Source organism: Schistocerca serialis, chromosome 9, assembly GCF_023864345.2.
Source record: "Schistocerca serialis cubense isolate TAMUIC-IGC-003099 chromosome 9, iqSchSeri2.2, whole genome shotgun sequence".
NCBI classification, from domain to species: domain Eukaryota; kingdom Metazoa; phylum Arthropoda; class Insecta; order Orthoptera; family Acrididae; genus Schistocerca; species Schistocerca serialis.
The window spans coordinates 259587122-259611481 of record NC_064646.1 but is presented as its reverse complement, the minus strand read 5'-3'; the positions used below and the strand labels follow the sequence as shown (position 1 = coordinate 259611481).

Genomic DNA, 24360 nt, shown 5'->3' with positions numbered 1-24360 from the left:
TCGTCCCTCGGGCATGGGTTTGTGTGTTTGTCCTTAGGATAATTTAGGTTAAGTAGTGTGTAAGCTTAGGGACTGATGACCTTAGCAGTTAAGTCCCATAAGATTTCACACACATTTGAACATTTTTTGAGAAGCTACTTTCTTCAGCAACTGTAAACATTTTCCCAAAAACATTTCGCTTGCCAGCATATTCGCACTCTTTTTCAACATGCAACTCACTTCCCATTCCCACAAGCTACCCTAACTGTAACTCGCCCACACGCCCTAGTCCATCACTATAAGTCGATCATACCCATCCACTCCCCCTTCTCACTCACTCATTCAGCCCAACTCACTGTCATTATCTCTTTGTGCCTCTCTGTCCCTGTCTCCCGTCTCAGAGCCACAGTCTCCTTCATTCTGTCGTACTACTACTGTCTCCTCTCACTATAGCTGTTTCCCTCTTGCTCTCTCTTAATGCTACTATACAGGGTGATTCAAAAAGAATACCACAACTTTAAAAATGTGTATTTAATGAAAGAAACATAATATAACCTTCTGTTATACATCACTACAAAGAGTATTTAAAAATGTTTTTTTCACTCAAAAACAGGTTCAGAGATGGTCAATATGGCCCCCTCCAGACACACGAGCAATATCAAACCAATACTCCAACTCGTTCCACACTCTCTGTAGCATATCAGGCGTAGCAGTTTGGATAGCTGCTGTTATTTCTCGTTTCAAATCATCAATGGTGGCTGGGAGAGGTGGCAGAAACACCATATCCTTAACATACCCCCATAAGAAAAAATCGCAGGTGGTAAGATCAGGGCTTCTTGGAGGCCAGTGATGAAGTGCTCTGTCACGGGCTGCCTGGCGGCCGATCCATCGCCTCGGGTAGTTGACGTTCAGGTAGTTACGGACAGATAGGTTCCAATGTGGTGGCGCTCCATCCTGCTGAAATATGAATTGTTGTGCTTCTTGTTCGAGCTGAGGGAACAGCCAATTCTCTAACATCTCCAGATACTGTAGTCCAGTTACAGTAGCACCTTCGAAGAAAAACGGACCAAAAACTTTATTGGCTGAAATGGCACAGAAAACGTTCACCTTAGGAGAGTCACGTTCATACTGAGTTGTTTCCCGCGGATTCTCAGTGCCCCATATACAGACATTGTGACGGTTGACTTTCCCGTTAGTGTGGAAAGTTGCTTCATCACTAAACACAATCTTTGAAACGAAAGATTCATCTGTTTCCATTTGATCAAGGATAAAATCACAGAAATCGATTCTTTTAATCTTATCAGCTGCAGACAGTGCTTGAACCAATTTCAGACGTTAAGTTTTTATAACTAACCTTTTTCGTAGGACTCTCCATACAGTTGATTGTGGAATTTGCAGCTCTCTGCTAGCTCTGCGAGTCCATTTTCCTGGGCTGCGAACAAATGCTTGCTGGATGCGTGCTACATTTTCATCACTCGTTCTCGGCCGCCCAGAACTTTTCCCTTTGCACGAACACCCATTCTCTGTAAACTGTTTATACCAACGTTTAATACACCACCTATCAGGAGGTTTAACACCATACTTCCTTCGAAATGCACGCTGATCAACTGTCGTCGATTCACTTCTGCCGTACTCAATAACACAAAAAGTTTTCTGTTGAGCGGTCGCCATCTTAGCATCAACTGACGCTGACGCCTAGTCAACAGCGCCTCAAGCGAACAAATGTACAACTAAATGAAACTTTATAGCTCCCTTAATTCGCCAAAAGATAGTGCTTAGCTCTGCCTTTTGTCGTTGCAGAGTTTTAAATTCCTAAAGTTGTGGTATTCTTTTTGAATCACCCTGTATTATTTCATTCCATCCCACTACTGCTGTTCTCTTCTCACTGTCACTCTTTCCCTCCTTCTTGTTGTCATTGTCATAGACTCTGTCTATAATTATCACTGGCTCTCACCAACTTCCACATTCTCCTTCTCTTCATTTCTGTCCCACTGGCACCATCTCCTTCATTCTTTTCCTGGCACTGTTCTGTCACTGTCAACTAAGTTCCATTGGCTCCGTGTTCCTCTCTTTCCCTCAAACTGCCATTGTCTCCTTTGCTCTTTCTATAACATACCACTCTCTACTATCTTCAGGTGGTTATTATCTTTCCGCCTTTTTCACACCGCTACTGTCTCCTTATCTGTCAGCACAAAAAGTGCGAATACATGCGCGTGGCAAAGTTTTGGGAAAATTTGTAAAGCTGTTGGGGAAAATAGAAGGAGGCATCTGGTATCCCATCTTTCAGTCATCCTTTTAAGCAGGAGAGTGTCCATCTTTTTAGTGCTCCGTTAGGAACATTTCCCCACTGGTTACATTCTTTTCCCTGCTACAGCAGAGCATGTCACTCATTGAAATGAACGTTATGGGTCAGTAAAATTTTGATAGTTTCAAAAAGTGGCTCAAATGGCTGTAAGCACTATGGGACTTAACATCTGAGGTCATCAGTCCTCTAGACTTAGAACTACTTAAACCTAACTAACGCAAGGACATCACACACATCCATGCCAGAGGCAGGATTCGAACCTGCGACCGCAGCAGCAGCGCGATTCCGGACTGAAGAGCCTAGAACCGCTCGTCCACCGCGGCCGGCTTTGATAGTTTACTTGTGTGGAACTGAAATAACGGAAAACTAATATTGCACTTGAGAACTCATTTTATGTGCACAAAAGTTTTGTATGAGTTCCCCAGGACCCTTCCGATGATAAAGAAGACAGTGTATATCATATTTCTCCGTGCTACGTCACTTTATAAACGACGTATTTGCCTGACATCAGATTTTACGTGCTTATTTAAAGTATACAAGTAGGGTAAGTTTGAACCTCACTGTCGTAAAGATATCAAGAAAATTTTCGAGGTTGTTCGAGAATGGGATCTTAGGAGTTAGAAATAAATCGTAAAAATTACAGGCATTTGCTGTGCATAGCAGTCTCGGAATTCGCGGCTCGGTTTTGGTACCCAGAATCAAGCTTTGGTTTTTTTCTCGATGACGGATAAAGTTTTATGAAAACTGGATGATGGTGCTTCTAAATAAATGTCTATAAAATACACCGTTAAAATTTGGGAAATTTTCTGCTGTTGGTTGGTTGGTTGTTTTGGGGGAAGAGACCAAACTACGAGGCCATCCGTCTCATCAGATTAGGGAAGGACGGGGAAGGAATTCGGCCGTGCCCTTTCAAAGGACCATCCCGGCATTTGCCTGGACCGATTTAGGGAAATCACGGAAAACCTTAATTAGGATGGCCGGATGCGTCCTCCCGAATGCGAGTCCAGTGTTTCTGCGGTTAGTTATTTAGATATCCGTGAAAAACGTTTCTTCCAGTTTTCTCAGTAACCGCCCATCAACTAAATGGTGCCTCCATGAGCCCCTTAAAGCGCACCGTAAACCACATTTAATGCAAAAAGAACCACCGATGTTGTCTATCATCCTAAGCCGGAGGAAGTGCGTAATATTCAAATTTTGATCGTATACTGCAGGATAGTTCCAGTAAGACTATCCTTCTGTTGGTTATACAGGGTGCGGGAGCGTCCATAGTAGGATATTAAAAACACACCATCAGGCAGTAACTGTAATTTCTTTATTACCTCTTATGTCAATTAATAGTTAAAGGTATGCCATTTACTAATGTGTAAGTCATAGTCCATTGCGTGGATTACTCTTTGAATACGACTCCTGTCAAGTGATGCCCCCTCAGTGAACGCTATCTAAAGATGGTGCAAGACTTCGTTCTTCCCCAATTACGTATGGTCGATGTGGATGTGGAACAATTATAGTTTCAACAAGAATGAGCGACCTCGCATGCAGCCAAATTGGCATGGATTCCTTGCGACAGACATTTCCCGGTAGAGTAATTTCCTGTTTTGGTGACATTTCCTGGCCGCCTCGCTCACCTGACCTTTCATGTGCAGACTTTTTCCTTTGGGGCTACGTGAAGCAATAAGCGTTCCGAACACGTTGTGCCACCATTCCTGAGTTGCAGGATCTCATCAGAACTGCCGTTGGCAATGTCCCAGGGAATACGTTACGCCGAGTTATGGAAAGCTTCTAACGCTGCCTAGATGAATGTGTTGTGCAGAGGGGGCATCATTTGACAGAAATCATATTCAAAAAGTAATCCCCGCAATGGACAAAGACTTACACATTGGTAAATGGCATATCTCTAACTATTAATTGACATAAGAGGTAATAAATAAATTACAGTTACTGCCTGATAATGTGTTTTTAATATCCTATTATGAACGCTGCTGCACGCTGTACAACGGGTCCCTAACCCAAGGACTATACATGACAATTCGCACTACCTTTCCACCATTAATAGGATCCGAGGTACGAGCCCTGGAAAAATCATGTTTTTGCGCACTGTGTTTTGAAACATTGATAGCGGTTGCCGTCACATGCGTAGCGATAACTCTTCATACAAGGTTATCGTAAATGATGGACCCATTTTCAAAAATTCGTATGTATTCAAGTACAAATCCAAATCGAGCAAGCTTTATGCCAAAGAAAATAGGAAGTTTCAAAGTTTCTGGCAGGCGGTGATGGTTTCAGAAGCGGCCGGTAGATTTCGCGCGGTAAAAGGTCTGTCATTCCGTTTGACTGTCAATTGTGAGTGTGATGGTGACTGTGGAACACAAGGTTTTGTGCATTCTTGAGTTCGCGAAAAGTAAGTAAAAAATTGCAGTGCAGCGGGCATTTCGTACCAATCCAGTATTCAACCAACCATTAGCAAACGATTAGCCGTTGGTTTAAGGAATCTGAACAGACTGGGGTGTATGCAAAGAAAAAGCACGGGCCGACCACCTGTGTCAGAGGATGATGGCCGACGGATTCAAAAACGTTTTGTGGGCAGTCCCAGCAAGTCTACCAACAGAGCGAGTCGAGAACTTGGAATGCCCCAACCAACTGTGTGGAAAGTTCTGAGACAGCGTTTGCTCGCCGAAGATCAATTCGTTCTGTGCCGTGTCCCATACAAAGATTTATGCACCATTTTTCTTTGCGGAGAGAACTCTAACGGGAATCACGTACCTGAACATGTTGGAACAATGGCTGTTCCCTCAAGTTATGGAAGATTCCCAGGACTTCATTTTCCAACAGGATGGAGCTCCGTCCCCTTGGCGCCGTGATGTACGAGGCTTTTTGAATGACTCCCTCCCTTAGTGCTCGATCGGTCGCAGGGGACTTGAGGATCTGGCTCTGCACTTCTGGCCACCGAGATCTTCTGATGCCACACCCTGCGACTGTTTCTTATGGGGTTATGAGAAGGAAGCTTTTTACGTCCCGTCTGTCCAACCACTCTAAATCTGCGGAACGGGATCACTGCACAGCAGATACGCATTCGCGTGTGTACGACGAGTTTGGCTACTGCGTCGATATCTGCCGTGCAGCCAGCGGTGGGCACATTTAACATTTACAGCATTTATCACATTTCTATTTATTAAATAATTATTAAAACTGATTAATTTCAAATTATTACAAATTATTAAATTTATTAATTTGATATTAAACATTATGAAAAATAGCTCTGAAACTTCCTCTTTTCATTGATATAAAGCTTGTTCATTTTCGATTTGTACTCTAATAAATACGAAGTTTTGAAAATGAGTCTTTCATTTATAATAACCCTTAGTATTTAATCCTGTCTTCAAAGCAACATTCATGACTTATTTACACTACTGGCCATTAAAATTGCTACACCAAGAAGAAATGCGGATGATAAACGGGTATTCATTGGACAAATATATTGTACTAGAACTCATATGTGATTACATTTTCACGCAATTTGGGTGCATAGATCCTGAGAAATCAGTACCCAGAACAACCACCTCTGGCCGTAATAACGGCCTTGATACGCCTGGGCATTGCCAAACACAACTCGGATGCGCATGCAGCTTCAACACGATACCACAGTTCATCAAGAGTAGTGACTGGCATGTTGTGACGAGCCAGTTGCTCGGCCACCATTGACCCACCTTTTCAATTGGTGAGAGATCTGGAGGATGTGCTGGCCAGGGCAGCAGTCGAACATTTTCTATATCCCGAAAACCCCTACAGGACCGGCAACATACTGTCGTGCATTATCCTGCTGAAATATAGGGTTTCGCAGGGATCGAATGAAGGGTAGAGCCACGGGTCGTAACACATCTGAAATGTAACGTCCACTGTTGAAAGTGCCGTAAATGGGAACAAGAGGTGACCGAGACGTGTAACCAATGGCACCCCATACCACCACGCCATGTGATACGCCAGTATGGCGATGACGAATACACGCTTCCAATGTGCGTTCACCGCGATGTCACCAAACACGGATGCGACCATCACGATGCTGTAAACAGAACCTGGATTCATCCGAAAAAATGACGTTTTGCCATTAGTGCACCCAGGTTCTTCGTTGAATACACCACAGCAGGCGCTTGTGTCAGTGTTGCAGCGTCAAGGGTAACCGCAGCCATGGTCTCTGAGTTGATAGTCCATGCTGCTGCAAACGTCGTCGAACTGTCCGTGCAGATGGTTGTTGTCTTGCAAACGTAACCATCAGCTGACTCAGGGATCGAGACGTGGCTGCACGATCGATTACAGCCATGCGGATAAGACGCCTGTCATCTCGACTGCTAGTGATACGAGGCCGTTGGGATCCAGCACGGCGTTCCGCATTACCCTCCTGAACCCACCGATTCCATATTCTGCTAACAGTCATTGGATCTCGACCAACGCGAGCAGCAATGTCGCGATACGATAAACCCCAATCGCGATAGGCTACAATCCGAACTTTATCAAAGTCGGAAACGTGATGGTACGCATTTTTCCTCCTTAGACGAGGCATGACAACAACGTTTCTCCAGGCAACGCCGGTCAACTGCTGTTTGTGTATGAGAAATCGGTTGGAAACTTCCCTCATGTCAGCGCGTTGTCGGTGTCGCCACCGGCACCAACCTTGCGTGAAAGCTCTGAAAAGCTGATCATTTGCATATCACAGCATCTTCTTCCTGCCGGTTAAATTTCGCGTCTGTTGCACGTCATCTTCGTGGTGTATCAATTTTAATGGCCAGTAGTGTACATTTACCGTCTCAGAAGTAATCTTTCCAGGTAAAAGAGCCAGTGTTGCAGATGGCCTAAGTATTCCAGCGAAATGGTTAAAGTTTGCTCGTCGTGGCGTTGCAGGTACCACCGGGGAGTGACGCAGCAGCGGACCGAGGACAGTGAGGACGAGATCACCGATGCAGAGGAGGAGGCGCTGCCCGCGCCTGCGGCCAGTGCCGCTGTGGCGGGGGCGGCGCCAGCCTGCGGGGACGGCGGGGGCGGAGATCAGCAGCAGGTGCTGGCGCTGCTGGTGGCGCTGCGGCGCGACGTCGCCGAGCTGCGGGCGCGCGTCGAGGGCGACGCGGAGTGCCTGGAGGCGGCGGAGGACATGGCGCTGGGCCACGGCCCTCTGAGCCACCTGGCGTCGGCGCCGGCGGACGCGCGCCGCTCCGTGCAGAGGGCCTCGACCGTGCCTATGCTGGACCCGGGCCGCTTCAGCGTGCCCAACGTCCTGCTGGCGCCGCCCGTCCGACACCGCTACTCCGACGGCCAGGACGCGCAGGGCATCCTCAGGAGGTGAGCCACCGTCCAGGCCTACGTCCAGATACGCAGCTGGGAAAACAAACGCGAAGACAAGCAATGGCGCCAAGTAACTCGAATTCTCACGTGCTATACAGCCTGTTCACTTTCTTTTTTTTTCCCCACCGCAATCCACCTGACGGTGCGTTGCGGAGGGTACCTCGTATCAAAACTAGCATCTTCTCTCCCTGTTCCACTACCAAACAGAACGAGGTAAAAATGACTGCCTATGTGCCTCTGTACGACCCCTGATCTCTCTTACCTTATCTTTGTGGTCTTTCCGCGAAATATGAGTTGGCGGCAGTAAAGTTGTACTGCAGTCAGCCTCAAATGCTGGTTCTCTAAATTTCCTCACAAGGGAACCTCCCCATCGCACCCCCCTCAGATTTAGTTATAAGTTGGCACAGTGGATAGCCCTTGAAAAACTGAACACAGATCAATCGAGAAAACAGGAAGAATTTGTGTGGAACTATGAAAAAATAAGCAAAATATACAAACTGAGTAGTCCATGCGCAACATAGGCAACATCAAGGATGGTGTGAACTCAGAAGCGCCGTGGTCCCGTGGTTAGAGTGAGCAGCTGCGGAACGAGAAATCTTGGTTCAAGTCTTCCCTCGAGCGAAAAGTCAAAATTTTTGTTTTCTCAAAGTTACGATTAGTCCCTTCATTCATTGACGTCTCTGTTCACTGTAGTAAGTTTAGTGTCTGTGTTTTGTGACCGCACCATAAAACCGTGCGATTAGTAGACGAAAGGACGTGCCTCTCCAATGGGAACCGAAAACATTTGCTCGCAAGGTCATAGGTCAACCTATTCCTCCACAGGAAAACACGTCTGATATATTCTATACGACAATGGTGACAGCATGTGATCGTGTGTCAATTGTCAAAGTTCAGGCACTCACACATAATCAACTTCGCTCTCCAAAATTCCAGGACATGTTCAGATTTGCTTGGACACATGCAGGATTTGACGGTCTGCACATGGGAAAATTTGAAAACGTTAAAAACATATGTTTTGACAGAGCACAGGGAAAGCTGTGCGACTGTGAAACTGTTGCATTTATTTGTTGCAGTTTATGTGACAAACTCTGATATTTTCATCACTTTTTTGGGAGTGATTATCACAGCCACAAGGAAACCTAAATCGAGCAAGGTAGAAGAATCTTTTTACCATTCGCCAAGTGTACAAGTTAGGTGGGTCGACAACATATTCCTGTCATGTGACGCACATGACGTCACCTGTGTCGTATAGAATATACCAGACGTGTTTTCCTGTGGAGGAATAGGTTGACCTATGACCTTACGATCAAATGTTTTCGGTTCCCATTGGAGAGGCACGTCCTTTTGTCTACTAATCGCACGGTTTTGCGGTGCGGTCGCAAAACACAGACACTAAACTTATTACAGTGAACAGAGACGTCAATGAACGGACGGACTAATCATAACTTTGTGAAAACAAAAAAATTGACTTTTCACTAGAGGGAAGACCTGCATCAAGGATTTCTCGTTCCGCAGCTGCTCACGCTAACCACGGGACCACGGCACTCCTGAGCTCACACCCTCCTTGATGTTGCCTATGTTGCGCATGGACTACTCAGTTTGTATATTTTGCTTATTTTTTTCATAGTTCCACACAACTTCTTCCTGTTTTCTCGATTGATCTGTGTTCAGTTTTTCAAGGCCTATCCACTGTGCCAACTTATAACTAAATCTGAGGTGGGTGCGATGGGGAGGTTCCCTTGTCAGTAGCGATTCACGAAAAGAACGCCTCCTTTCCTCTAGAGCCTCCCACCCGAGTTCCTGAAGCATTTCCGTAACACTCGCGTGATGATCAAACCTACCAGTAACAAATCTAGCAACCCGCCTCTGAATTGCTTCTTTGTCCTCCCTCAATCCGACCTGATAGGGATCCCAAACGCTCAAGCAGTACTCAAGAATAGATCGTATTAGTGTTTTATAAGCGGTTTCCTTTACAGATGAACCACATTTTCCCAAAATTCTATCAATGAACCGAAGACGACTGTCCGCCTTCCCCACAACTGCCATTGCATGATTGTCCCACTTCATATCGCTCTGCAATGTTACGCCCAAATATTTAATCGACGTGACTGTGTCAAGCGCTGCACTACTAATGGAGTATTCAAACATTATGAGATTCTTTTTGCTATTCATCTGCTTTATTGTACATTTATCTATATTTAGAGTTAGCTACCATTCTTTACACCAATCATAAATCCTATCCAATTCATCTAGTATCCTCCTACAGTCACTCAACGACGACATCTTCCCGTACACCACAGCATCATCATCAAACCGCAGCATATTGGTATCCACCCTATGTAGATAGAAAACAACAGCGGACCTACCACACTTCCCTGGGGCACTCCAGATGATGCCCTCACCTCTGATGAACACTCACCATCAAGGACAACGCACTGGATTCTATTACTTAAGTTTCTTCCTTTCTTTTGCTACTGCCTTTATCCTGCATGGTGTGTAGGGTCGGCAGGGTTAGATAGGAATTGGCATGGTTAATTTTAAGGAGTGGCCGGATACCCTACCTTCCGCCACCCCATACCCCCCGGGACGGAATTAGTGTACTCCAGCTGTCTGCTGCTAGTGTAAACCGTGAAACAGTGTGAATGTGTTTCAAACGTCTGCGAGTCGTGTAACTGAGGCGGGACGTGGGAACCAGCCCGGTATTTACCTAGTAGGATGTGGAAAACCGCCTGGCAACCACATCCAGGCTGGCCGGCACACCGGCCGTCGTCGTTAACCCGCCGCGCGGATTCGATCCGGGGCCGGCGCGCCTACCCGAGTCCAGGAAGCAGAGCGTTAGCTCTCTCGGCTATCCTGGCGGGTCTATATAGTCTGTTCACTACATGTGCTCAAATTAACAGAGTCGTACTCCAAAAGAAAATAGTTCTGGCCGAACTGCGTCAAGTAGTCCGTAAAAGTGACGTGTGTATCCACCGTAAAAATCCTACACACAGACGCGAGGAGTAGTCATAAATTTTTAATTGTGGTTGTTGTGGTCTTCAGTCCTGAGCCTGGTTTGATGCAGCTCTCCATGCTACTCTATCCTGTGCAAGCTTCTTCATCTCCCAGTACCTATTGCAACCTACATCCTTCTGAATCTGCTTAGTGTATTCATCTCGTGGTCTCCCTCTATGATTTTTACCCTACACGCTGCCCTCCAATGCTAAATTGGTGATCCCTTGATGCCTCAGAACATGTCCTACCAACCGATCCCTTCTTCTGGTCAAGTTGTGCCACAAACTTCTCTTCTCCCCAATCCTATTCAATACTTCCTCATTAGTTACGTGATCTACCCATCTAATCTTCAGCATTCTTCTGTAGCACCACATTTCGAAAGCTTCTATTCTCTTCTTGTCCAAACTATTTATCGTCAATGTTTCACTTCCATACATGGCTACACTCCATACAAATACTTTCAGAAATGACTTCCTGATACTTAAATCTATACTCGATGTTAACAAATTTGTCTTCTTCAGAAACGCTTTCCTTGCCATTGCCAGTCTCCATTTTATATCCTCTCTACTTCGACCATCATCAGTTATTTTGCTCCCCAAATAGCAAAACTCCTTTACTACTTTAAGTGTCTCATTTCCTAATCTAATTCCCTCAGCATCACCTGACTTAATTCGACTACATTCCATTATCCTCGTTTTGCTTTTGTTGATGTTCATCCTATATCCTCCTTTCAAGACACTATCCCTTCCGTTCAACTGCTCTTCCAAGTCCTTTGCTGTCTCTGACAGAATTACGATGTCATCGGCGAACCTCAAAGTTCTTATTTCTTCTCCATGGATTTTAATACCTACTCCGAATTTTTCTTTTGTTTCCTTTACTGCTTGCTCAATATATAGATTGAATAACATCGGGGAGAGACTACAACCCTGTCTCACTCCCTTCCCAACCATTGCTTCCCTTTCATGTCCCTCGACTCTTATAACTGTCATCTGGTTTCTGTACAAATTGTAAATAGCCTTTCTCTCCCTGTATTTTACCCTTGTCACCTTCAGAATTTGAAAGAGAGTATTCCAGTCAACATTGTAGCTTTCTCAAAGTCTACAAATGCTAGAAATGTAGGTTTGCCCTTCCTTAATCTAGCTTCTAAGATAAGTCGTAGGGTCAGTATTGCCTCACGTGTTCCAACATTTCTACGGAATCCAAACTGATCTTCCTCGAGGTCGGCTTCTACTAGTTTTGCCATTCGTCTGTAAAGAATTCGCGTTAGTATTTTGCAGCTGTGACTTATTAAACTGATAGTTCGGTAATTTTCACATCTGTCAACACCTGCATTCTTTGGGATTGGAATTATTATATTCTTCTTGAAGTCTGACGGTATTTCGCCTGTTTCATACATCTTGCTCACAAGATGGTATAGTTTTGTCAGGACTGGCTCTCCCAAAGCCGTCAGTAGGTCCAATGGAATGTTGTCTACTCCGGGGGCCTTGTTTCGACTCAGGTCTTTCAGTGCTCTGTCAAACTCTTCACGCAGTATCGTATCTCCCATTTCATCTTCATCTACATCCTCTTCCATTTCCATAATATTGTCCTCAAGTACATCGCCCTTGTATAGACCCTCTATGTACTACTTCCACCTTTCTGCTTTCCCTTCTTTGCTTAGAACTGGGTTTCCATCTGAGCTCTTGATGTTCATACAAGTGGTTCTCTTACCTCCAAAGGTCTCTTTAATTTTCCTGTAGGCAGTATCTATCTTACCCGCAGTGAGGTAAGCCTCGACATCCTTACATTTGTCCTCTAGCCATCCCTGCTTAGCCATTTTGCACTTCCTGTCGATCTCATTTTTGAGACGTTTTTATTCCTTTTTGCCTGCTTCATCTACTGCATTTTTATATTTTCTCCTTTCATCAATTAAATTGAATCTTTCTTCTGTTACCCAAGGATTTCTACTAGCCCTCGTCTTTTTACCTACTTGATCCTCTGCTGCCTTCACTACTTCATCCCTCAAAGCTACCCATTCTTCTTCTACCGTATTTCTTTCCCCCATTCCTGTCAATTGTTCCGTTATGTTCTCCCTGAAACTCTGTACAACCTCTGGTTCTTTCAGTTTATCCAGGTCCCATCTCCTTAAATTCCCACCTTTTTGCAGTTTTTTCAATTTTAATCTACAGTACATAACCAATAGATTGTGGTCAGAGTCCACATCTGCCCCTGGAAATAACTTACAATTTAAAGCCTGGTTCCTAAATCTCTGTCTTACCATTATATAATCTATCTGAAACCTGTCAGTATCTCCAGGCTTCTTCCATGTATACAGCCTTCTTTTATGATTCTTGAACCAAGTGTTAACTATGATTAAGTTATGCTCTGTGCAAAATTCTACCAGGCGGCTTCCTCTTTCATTTCTTAGCCCCAATCCATATTCACCTACTACGTTTCCTTCTTTCCCTTTTCCTACTACCGAATTCCAGTCACCCATGACTATTCAATTTTCGTCACCCTTCACTATCTGAATAATTTATTTTATTTCATCATACATTTCGTCAATTTCTTCGTCATCTTCAGAGCTAGTTGGCATATAAACTTGTACTACTGTAGTAGGTGTGGGCTTCGTATCTATCTTGGCCACAATAATGCGTTCACTATGCTGTTTGTAGTAGCTTACCCGCATTCCTATTTTCCTATTCATTATAAAACCTACTCCTGCATTACCCCTATTTGATTTTGTGTTTATAACCCTGTAGTCACCTGACCAGAAGTCTTGTTCCTCCTGCCACCGAACTTCACTAATTCCCACTATATCTAACTTTAGCCTATCCATTTCCCCTTTTTAAATTTTCTAACCTACCTGCTCGATTAAGGGATCTGACATTCCACGCTCCGATCCATAGAACGCCAGTTTTCTTTCTCCTGATAACGACGTCATCTTGAGTCGAGATCCGAATGGGGGACTATTTTACCTCCGGAATATTGTACCCAAGAGGACGTCATCATCATTTAATCATACAGTAAAGCTGCATGCCCTCGGGAAAAATTACGGCCGTAGTTTCCCCTTGCTTTCAGCCGTTCGCAGTACCAGCACAGCAAGGCCGTTTTGGTTATTGTTACAAGGCCAGATCAGTCAATCATCCAGACTGTTGCCCTTGCAACTACTGAAAAGGCTGCTGCCTCTCTTCAGGAACCACACGTTTGTCTGGCCTCTCAACAGATACCCCTCCATTGTGGTTGCACCTACGGTACGGCCATCTGTATCGCTGAGGAACGCAAGCCTCCCAACCAACGGCAAGGTCCATGGTTCATGTGGGGGTAAAAAAAATTTTTTAAATTATCTACTAGAAAAAAATCAAACTGCTATAATGAAACTCGTAGGTGGTTGCGAGATCCCGATGTGGTGCTAAACACACACAAATGTTTCTCATTTTATATGCGAATCTGTAGAAAACCGTATAGACGACATAGTGTACAATCTTTTTATTAAAAATGAAACTCTTCCAGCTCTGCTTAATATTTTATATTTATTTAGCTACTAGTTTCGACGTGCGTCAACGCCGTCTTCAGGCCCGCACACTTGATGAAATCAATTGTGTGTGGCTTAGTACTGGAAGTACAGTAACTGCGCGCCATCCAAGTGGAGCACGTGTTAGTCTCATCGCAGACTTCTAGTACTAAGCCACACACAATTGATTTCATCAAGTGTACGGGCATGAAGATGGCGTTGACGCAACGTCGAAACTAGTAGCCAAATAAATATAAAATATTAAGTAGAGCTGGAGGAGTTTCATTTTTAATAAAAATTATACCAGCTGTGTCCCACATTCATCCAATTTAAATGTAGATGTACGAAGACAGTGTATAATTAGTCATAACTAGGACTGTTCATATTTTTAAAAATATCGGTGATCCGATATATCGATATTTAAAAAGAAATTACTGGCTCTCGATACAATAAAAATGGTATCCATATATCGCCGGAAGAAATATCGATGTGGTGGCAAAAGAAAAAAAAAAGTCGGTTGCCCATTGTAAATATACTGCCAGTTATAGAGCTGTATATTTAAATATTGATGTATTATTAGATATTCTGTACATCAAGCTAGCAGCATGCTTATCCCTCTTAGAACAAGAACTTAAAGGAAAACGACGCACGTTCATGCTTGGCGAAAACCGCTTTGCCAACAATGGTAACTGCGTCTAACTGGCGTAGTAGGAGCTGCCCGATGGGTCCGTCGTTCGGTTTCGTCACATATCGGATATGTCTGCAACACTTCATGTCGGCTTCCCTGTTTTTTTCATTTCTGCAAACGCCAGCGAAGTAGCAGTGGTAGTGTCAAAATTGCGTGGTGACGTTAAACGTTGCAGTTTTCTGTTGGTAGCGCCGAGCGCCTATTACGTCATTTCCCTCACACGTCTCCGACCACCGGCAAGACCAGTCTTGTCGTTTAGGTTTTGTTCATCATTTTCAGCAACTGTTTTTGAAGCATGCCAATGTGAAGAAATAGAGCGCTAGCTACCTTAAAAATTGTTTTTTTACGCAACTAGTGTGCTGTTTTTTCACATCGGATATCTCGTTATTCCATTCACACCGCCACCTCCAGTGCAATCGGACTTCTTTGGGCCATCTGTACTCGTTTTGCACAGTCAAAGAGAAAGGCTGGACGTGATGAAAGCTCAAGAAGTAGTGAGAATCCTTCACAAATTGAAAGTAAAATGACTATTACAATTTGGTTGTGCTGAATCTTGTCGGCAAGACTCAGCACAACCAGGAGCATCTCCGAAGATATCCGACGTAGCTTTGGACGAAACGTCAGGGATAGACCGTACAACCCAGAAAAATATTCAGCTGCTGAAACATACGGTCGTGAAAGCTTTCATTGTATAAACCTTTCCGTTGTTACCTAGTGTGGAAAACTTTTCGAATGGGTGTAAACAATGGCGAAATCCAGTGTCTGGCGACCTGTATCGTGTCGTGCAAGAAGTTGAAAAGTGAACCATGAGTGATTTTCGCGATGTGCATTATCACACCGATTGTGATGCGCCGGTTATCCATCACCAGAAAGTCATTCGGACTTGTTTGACCACGCTGGAAGCGTCTGTGGCAACTATGTCATATGAGGTTAACTTCCACCAAAGCAGCATGGATCGTTGCAATGCTATTCGCATTAAATGCGGGGAACGAACTACCGCACAATATTTTACGCGCAATTTTTTTTTTTTTTTTGTTGCCGTTCCTGCGGTGTGCTTACGATACGATACAGCGGGACGCTGTTTTTCAGTGTGTACCAGGACTCCAAACAAGTTCTTGAAAACCGAATTGTTTGACTTTATTTTTTCGCGATGAAGAAACGTTATACCTACCCCCGTATAGATCCTTGAGGAAGCGAATTAGAAACACCTACATAGTACCAATTGACGCGTCATTTGCTACGGACGATGGAGTGACGCACTGTATCATGGGCTCAACGAGACAACGAATGCGTTGGGGAGCCATATCGATCCAAGAGACACTTACAATTCACATAAACTGGTCGGATCCGATTCCATGGTGCTCAGGTCTTGCCTCGGTGGCTTGCCGGATGTGCTCAGTAGTTCAAATAACCTCGGGAGTAGAAGGTGGCCCTGGCGCGGTGATGAGTGGGTGGGGGGGAGGGGGGGGGGGGAGCGGGGAGAGAGAACCAGAGAAGCACTTTTATGTTACCATATTGTCCGTTAAACCATTCTGACACATTTCTGGAGCGATGGTGGAATGGTGCACTGTCTCGGTGAATCGAATAACATAACTGTACAGTACAGTAACGCATCGTTCACCGATGATGGATGATACACTATGCCAAGCGTCAACCGAGCAAAAAAATGCACGTGCTCTGGCTGCTACAAGGATTTGCGTCAGCTGCAATCCCGAAACGCAGATCGCTCCCCAACGGACACAGATACAGAACTGCGAACTGTGAACAACGGATTTTACGATATCAAAGGGATCCTATCAAAAAAGTCCTGAACGCTAGGCTTCGCAAAAATCTGTAAAGACAAATTGCATAGAAAATAGATGAACTAACTACTAAATGAAAGTCTTGATCCAGATGAATCTAAATTTATTATACTCATTCTGGGGGTGCGCAAGTCTAGCCACATACTAGAACATGCTTCGTGCGTTAAAAACCCAAGTCTTCCTATGAACCACGTGCCGCGTTCGACTCTAATTGCCTCGCGTGATTCGGCTCTTCAAAGAGCATCTTATAAACCTCATATTGAGCCTGGCCAAAGACAGTTATGTAATCATCGACAGTTCGTTACAGAAAATATCTTTGCAGTGTGCTAGCAATTTAAGACACGCGAAAATAATTCAGTACTAAAATCTGTGAAATTACAGTCACCGTTCAAGGCTCATTGAGAGTAAATAACCTTTTGTGCAGTTTTTGTCGGTTCTTGAGGCACAAGGATCTTACTCGGATTCTTCCATATTTGCGGAGCATCAGATATACAAAATATTTAGGATAGGACGATAACGAAATCTTCTCGCTCTTCCAACCGTGTGGCTGCCTTGAAATTCCTTGATGTATGACGAGAGTCACTTTCATCGTAGGACGATGTTTACTGGAGGTTAAACTAGCAACGTTTGGCTCAAAATGGTTCAAATGGCTCTGAGCACTATGGGACTTAGCTTCTGTGGTCATCAGTCCCCTAGAACTTAGAACTACTTAAACCTAACTAACCGAAGGACATCACACACATCCATGCCCGAGGCAGGATTCGAACCTGCGACCGTAGCAGTTCCGCGGTTCCGGACCTCGCGCCTAGAACCACGAGACCACCGCGGCCGGCCGTTTGACTCATACTATGTCGTCTTTGTGCAGTGTGATGTGCAGTTCCTTGAAAGTAAGTCCGTGGCCCGTATTGTCTATGCTATATTTAAATGTTTTGTATTAAAGTTTTCCTGTTGAATTATCATTAAAAACAGGTAAAAAGTCATCAGTAACACACGCTCGTAATATAGCGTCCCACTTCGGCCTTAGCCGTTTCAACTCCTGATAAGCAAAACTGTTCGATGTCAATATTTTGTCAGGAAGGGGAAGAATAGTGATTTTGAAAATATTTGGTCACCAGACTTTATGCCAATGTTCTGCATTAAATTCCAACCTACGCCAAATTGTCTCTCTAAGTGGTAGCATATGAAACTAATAATGATCCATTCTTTAAATGAAAGTTGTCAAGCCGGACATCTCGTAGCTGCTATTCGAGAGAAGTAATTGCTGTGCCTTCAACGAATGTAACCGTCTTCCTTTCCTCCTCATCACCATCAACAACAAATACACAATGTGACACTGAAGTATGCAAGCAAAAATTACAGTCAGGTAGACGAGTTAATTACACTTAAACACACCTGACACGAAACCACCTAGGAAGGCGATGCCCACACAAGTAAATAACTAAAATGAAAGTAAAGCGGGATGTGCTGTATTTGACGACCAGTTTGTTCAAGAAACGATATTATATTACTTTACGATTGTAAAGTGATAAGCTACAAGTATGTTCTTGAAGAACGCATGATGTTACGTCGTTATTGGATTAGACGTGTAAATGATGGTGTCCTAACTCTGATATCGTTCCTTTTTTGTATCTTCCACAGATTGAGGCGGTCTGCTCGGATCACGCATCATCCGTCCATGAGGGTATAGGTTGCACGAGAACGGCAGAACGACAGGTCATCTCAGCCTGTTGGGACTCAACCATGACGACTCAAACTTTCATCGGCAAGGATGCACGCTTCACGTCCTGGTGTTGTTGTTTGTCTAATTGTTGAGAATAGTCCTAAAATTATATGAGTCAACCAAGAGGAAAAATTTTGAATAAATGCGAAAGGCAGAGAAAAGTGAATTAGGTTCTCAAAAGAGATAGCTATTAGTTATGTTTTGTTTGACGTTTGAAAGAGTTCGTGCGTCAGAAATGTTCCGATAGCAACTATGAACACTCGAAGCGTTATGCCAGAGTATATTACTATGTATCTTTGTAAATAAACGTACAGGAATGTGTAGCCATGTTTACGCACAAGAGATTGTAAGTAATATATGGACTGCAGCATCAATGTACTTTGTTTTGTGAAGCAGTATTCTAGAAACTAACGCTTTTTTCCCTATAAGACAATGTAAATAGTAAATGGTAGCACTGAGAATAATGATGCGTTTTTTTGATTAAAATGTGCGATGTTCGTTGTACCAAGAATTCAAAATTTGCGCTATAGCAAAAGTTCCTCGAAACTACATACATTGCTGCTGGCAACTTCGCAATAGCTTTTTGAAGTATAGACTGTGTTACTAAGTTGTACGTCCACATTTGCATAAAAAAGAGACCTGTAAACATTATACTGCAAAATTTATACGAAAATTACATATGCATATCAATTGAATTTGGCTTCCACAGTTACTGAAAATGAGTAACATCAGCTTTCGGACACTTTTGTCAAAGAGGTTCCTGCGACAGGTCCACATAGCTTTCAGTTTCTGCCCAAAACCTCACCAACTCTGCTGTGAGTTTCTGAGGCACAAAACACACTTTGGAGACGTAAGTCCATCAGTCGCGGAAGCTACAGTGCACTTCACGTCCCTATCCCTTGTCTCCGGAATCCAAGAGCTCTTCGTGTCGGTGATTCCACCCTGTTGAAAGCGTGATTCTTCATTCTCAGGTACAGCATGGACAAAATTAAATTGACGCGGACAGTATATATAATAACACTGGCGCGAGATCGATCCTCGTTAAGGAAATCACAGAAGATGATGGAAACGTTCACCGTTGACGCCGACACAACGCTATGTTCTATTTATCAAACTATGAGACATGTGCAGCAACTCTGCCTGATGAATAACGGCAACAGCATTTTCAATGTTCTTATGTAGCACTTCCAGTGGTTGAGGATTATAAAATACACTTGACCTTTCAATCTGACCCACAGGTAAAAATCACAGGCAGAGGAATCAGGCGATCGAGGTGGCGAGGGGATTGCACCGCCTCTGCCGATTGTCTTCTTCTCGCAAAACACAGCATGCTCTCGAGTCATGGCTGACAATGCGCACCAAACTTGAGATATGAAACGGCTGTTCAAAGATGGGGAATTGCTGATGTATAGTCGCACAAGTTCCGTGTGTTCACATGCCCTAGTAGACTGAACCAGGCCTCATCTGAAGAAATGAAAAACTGAGGATCCAAAAGTCCTGATTTCGCTTTACTCAGAAACCACCGGCAAAACTCAGCACGCGGTAGATCGAAAATGGTTCAAATGGCTCTGTGCACTATGGGACATAACATCTGAGGGCATCAGTCCCCTAGAACTTAGAACTACTTAAACCTAACTAACCTAAGGACATCACACACATCCATGCGTAAGGCAGGATTCGAACGTGCGACCGTAGCGGTCAAGTGGTTCCAGACAGAAGTGCCTAGAACCGCTCGGCCACAGCGGCCGGCACGCAGTAGATCGTTTGGATGCCCTAACTCAAGCATAAGAGTAAATCTGTAGGGACGGAGATGCTGGTCCTTTTCGGTAATACTTCGACACGACGATCTCTTTATTCCAATCTACACAATTAAATGGTGTTGAAATTTCGTCGGACTCTATTCCAGTCCTTCTTTCACTCGAGCAACCTTTTCTGGTCTTCGAAGTCATTTCGGATAGTTACGGCTTTTATCCGTTGTAGAACCAATTACGAACTATTTTGTAGCTAAGATTTCATTGCTGACTTTGATGGAGATTTTGCGAAAGCAGTTCAGTCTTAAACTCTTGCGCAAACAGATCCGCACACCTTTTCCTCTGTTTGTGCTTCGCATAACACTCTACGATGAACGTGCGCTGTTTTGTCCTGAGTACCATTTTGTGTTGCATTCAAACTGTCACGAAACACGTCTGCTCCTCTCATTCACTCAAAGACAGTGGCACAGCGAAGTACTCGAGGATCAGAGCATGCGCATACGCACAGCCGAATATTCTTCAGAATTATGGTTTCCAGCATTTCCTGTAATGAGAACTTCTCCCGTTCATTAACATAAGTTATTTCTGTGCCATCCTTATAAATATTTTACGTGTCAGTTCACTTAAAATTCCAGGCTGACAGGCCACGGTCGATATGTTCACGTCTGAGGATACCTTCTGCAGCCTAGACGAAATGTTAGGGGAAAGTTTTACATATCGACCATGGCCACTCACCCTGGAAGTTTTAATTGAAGTTAATAACGGCCGTGAAACCATACGTTTTACGATTTTACCGGCAAGTTTTATTTTGACTCCCCTGTAGTGCACTAAAGACGGGAAAGATAGAAATAGATAACACGTTCAGTTGCGCTTGGCTATTTAGAGACAGTTGAAATGAATGTAAAAGTGACTCATGTTCCTCTCTCATTGCGATAGTTAAAACGTAGGTTTAAAGAATGCGATTTTCCAGAAACTTTGTTCTGTGGAACTCGTGTCTCGTCTTATACTTCACCGTTTTTGAGAAAACGACGTTCAAACTTTTCGAGGAACTTTGTGTGCCTTTCACCGAGTAATAGTTCGAGCGAATAGGTGACACAGCAGCTAGCGTCGCGCATTTATTCTTCTGCACACCGTGTTCGAAAACAGATTATAAGTTTTATTTTTGTTTTTCATTTATCTACCCATTTCCATAGAAAATTGCTACACCAATGTTTTCCAGTGTATATTGAAATATCGTTGTCCTTATCTGTCTACTGATTGTATGTTTTGGTGAATGAATTTAAAAAAATGAAAAGAAGAATGGAAAAATTATTTGAAATTGTGTTCGGCGAAATTCCTGTTGTGTGTCTCGAATCATAATCAGTTGGAAGTGCCAGTTTTCGGAAAAGTGATTCGTTATGCGAAGTTTGTTGTGAAATTATCGGCAACACCTGAAATCTTCAGCAGTGTTAACGACATTTCTTCCTCGAGTGAGATTCGTACGAAGAAATGCCGCTGTGTCAAACATGCCTTCAAGCGATGCTCGTGCTTTTCGGAATTTCTATATTTCGAATGTTTCTACTATCGGAATCACCCAAAAGAATGCACCAAATCTTCCATAAAAGTAAACATAAGAATAAAATATGAGAACTAAGAATGAAATATAAGAATATGATAATTTAAAAACATTGTAACCCCTGAAAATATCAAACCCACAATTCATCAACATCATCATCATCATCAGCTAATTCAATCATTAAATGATGTGACCTCTTCGAGTCGTGGATTCAGGTAGGCTTGCAGCAGTCTTCTCCAAGTGGGACGGTCTTGGGCAGTTCTCTGCCAGGTGTTACCAGCGATCTCCTTGATCACTCCAGTACTAGCTTCGTCCATCTGTTGTCTTTTCTTCTTGCAACGTGGCCAGTCCACTGCCATTTCAAGGAACATACTGTCTCTAAGATGTCATTAACCTTAGTCACAGACCGGATGTCATCTGCCCTTTTCCTATCCTTTCTTGTATAGCCCAGCATTGATCTCTCCATGGCTCTCTGTGCTGTTCTAAGTTTCCTTTTGTAAATGAGTTCAGTGTCCATGACTCGCAGCCATACGTCATCACAGGAAGAATGCATTGATCAGATACTGCTTTCTTCAGATTTACTGGCATTTTTGATCTGAATACTGTTGAATTCTTCCCAAATGCTTGCCAGCCAAGCTTGATGCGTCGATAGATTTCTGGCCTTATGTCTCCCTTTATATTTATAATCTGGCCAAGGTAGACATATTCACTGACTCTTCTAATAGACTGTCCTTGACTTTCACATCTCCTTGTATCTCCTAACTTGATAGAAACTTTCTACGAACCTGGGTTGATAAATGAAAAAATAAAGTAAAATAAATTAAAAACAGTAATCGGGTTTCGGATATGGGACGCAAAACCGTATGGCCGCGGCACTAACTGCTGTGCCACCGGCTGGACTGAACTAAGCGCCCGCTAGTAAGTATCTAAATTACGTCGAAAACTTTGATGGTCTTTCTCAGAAATGTTCGAGTATCTGCAGAGAAGCCGAGTCAAGTGTTAGCTTAGTTTGGCTGCTCTTCCACTGAGGGAAGTTTCTGGGAAATCGGATTATGGCACTTGCCGTGTTCTCCCACCTTTCAACCTTTACAGAAGCTCTCGCATACGGGGTACTGGCAGAAGTAAAGCTGTGAGGACGGGGCTTGAGTCGTGCTTGGGTAGCTCAGTTGGTAGAGCACTTGCCCGCGAAAGGCAAAGGTCCCGAGTTCGAGTCTCGGTCCGGCACACAGTTTTAATCTGCCAGGAAGTTTTATATTATTCCCACACTTTTGCCTAGAAAACCCCTTTTTTCGACATAATCTCCATTCATTGCGACAGCTTTAGGCCACTTTACTAGGAGGGCCTATATGCCACCATGTGAGCACTCTACTGATCGACGTCGGGGCCAACATCTTGCTGCATCGTTAACATCCCCCTCCACCCCTCATCCACATACTGGTTCTCACGGAGCGCATCCTTCATTGGGCCAAATACATGGGATGACAGAAAATGCGAGTTCCGTTCTGTAGGGTGGACGAGGAACAACAATCCAACGAAGTTTTGTAAGATCCTCTCAGGTGTGCAAACTTGTGCCGTAGCCTTGAGTTGTCATGGAGGAGAAGTTCGTTCGCATTTTTAGTAGTAGTAGTAGTAGTAGTAGTAGTAGCTTTATTCATCCGTAGAATTCTTTTTACAAGGATATAGGACATGTCAAAGTATTTACAAATTTAGATCAATTTAAAATAAGCTAATTTGTATACATATGTATTTACAGACTTCTACTTAGAGACAATCTTTAGATTTACTCCTGGTATACAATACTTTTTTTACAAATAACTTATTAAATAATGCAATGCCACATTGTTCACTCATATCTCACTATCAGTCACTGCACACACTATACACACATTGTTTCATAACACTTCACTCACTACACACACACACACACACACACACACACGCGCGCACACACACACACACACTGGTGATCTCTGGGCCATTTTCTGTACTGCAGCTTCCCATTTGCTACCCTCTAAAACTGAGTCAACATCCCTCCGTAATGAGTGAGATGTTGAGATCAGAATGAGGAAGAGGTGTTAATATTGTGCTATGGATAGCTTGGGGATAAGTATTTCTGGAAAGGAAAAAATGAAGGAAAAAAACATAAAGTGAAGGTGTTATGTGGAATGTTGGATATTTCATAACCATTATTATTATTATTTATTTGTATAACATTTTTTATCAAACTCCTACTTTGTTTTGCCTAAGTAATCTTTCAATGTATAGAATGTGTTGCATAACAGGTACTTTTTAGCTGCCTTTTTAAGTAAGTGTATTTTTAGAATTTCTTTAATCTCTTTTGTTAATTTATTGTACAGTTTTATTCCTTGGCAGAAAATGCTCTTTGGAGTTTTATGTTTATTTTTTCTTGGTAAATGTAAGTTGAGTCTATCTCTTGTTGCATGGTCATGGACAGATCTGTTTGTGCAGTTATTACCAACGTTATTTTTGATGTGTGTAACTGACTGGTAAATGTATTCACATGAAGCAGTTAAAATCCCCAGTGTTCTGAACAGATCTTTACAATGAGCTCGACTAGTATTTTTGGTTACTATTCTTATGGCTCTTTTCTGGAGTTTGAAAATTGTGTTCATATTTTGCTCATTTATTCCCCAAAAAAGAGTGCCATAGCTAAGAATTGAGTATAAATATGAATAATATGTAACGAAAAGACACTGCATATTACACACTGATGCTAGGATT

General features: G+C 43.4%; 1 protein-coding gene across 1 annotated transcript in view; it reads left to right on the top strand.

Annotated features, from left to right (window-relative positions):
- Positions 1 to 18776, top strand: part of LOC126419046 (transient receptor potential channel pyrexia-like) — a 245435-nt gene extending 226659 nt beyond the window's left edge. Inside the window, exons 13-14 of the mRNA XM_050086118.1 lie at positions 7178 to 7612; positions 18231 to 18776. Of these exons, the coding sequence (XP_049942075.1) occupies positions 7178 to 7612; positions 18231 to 18279 (484 nt within the window). The 3' untranslated portion in view covers positions 18280 to 18776. The remainder of the gene's footprint in view (positions 1 to 7177; positions 7613 to 18230) is intronic.
- The last annotated feature ends 5584 nt before the right edge of the window (positions 18777 to 24360 follow it).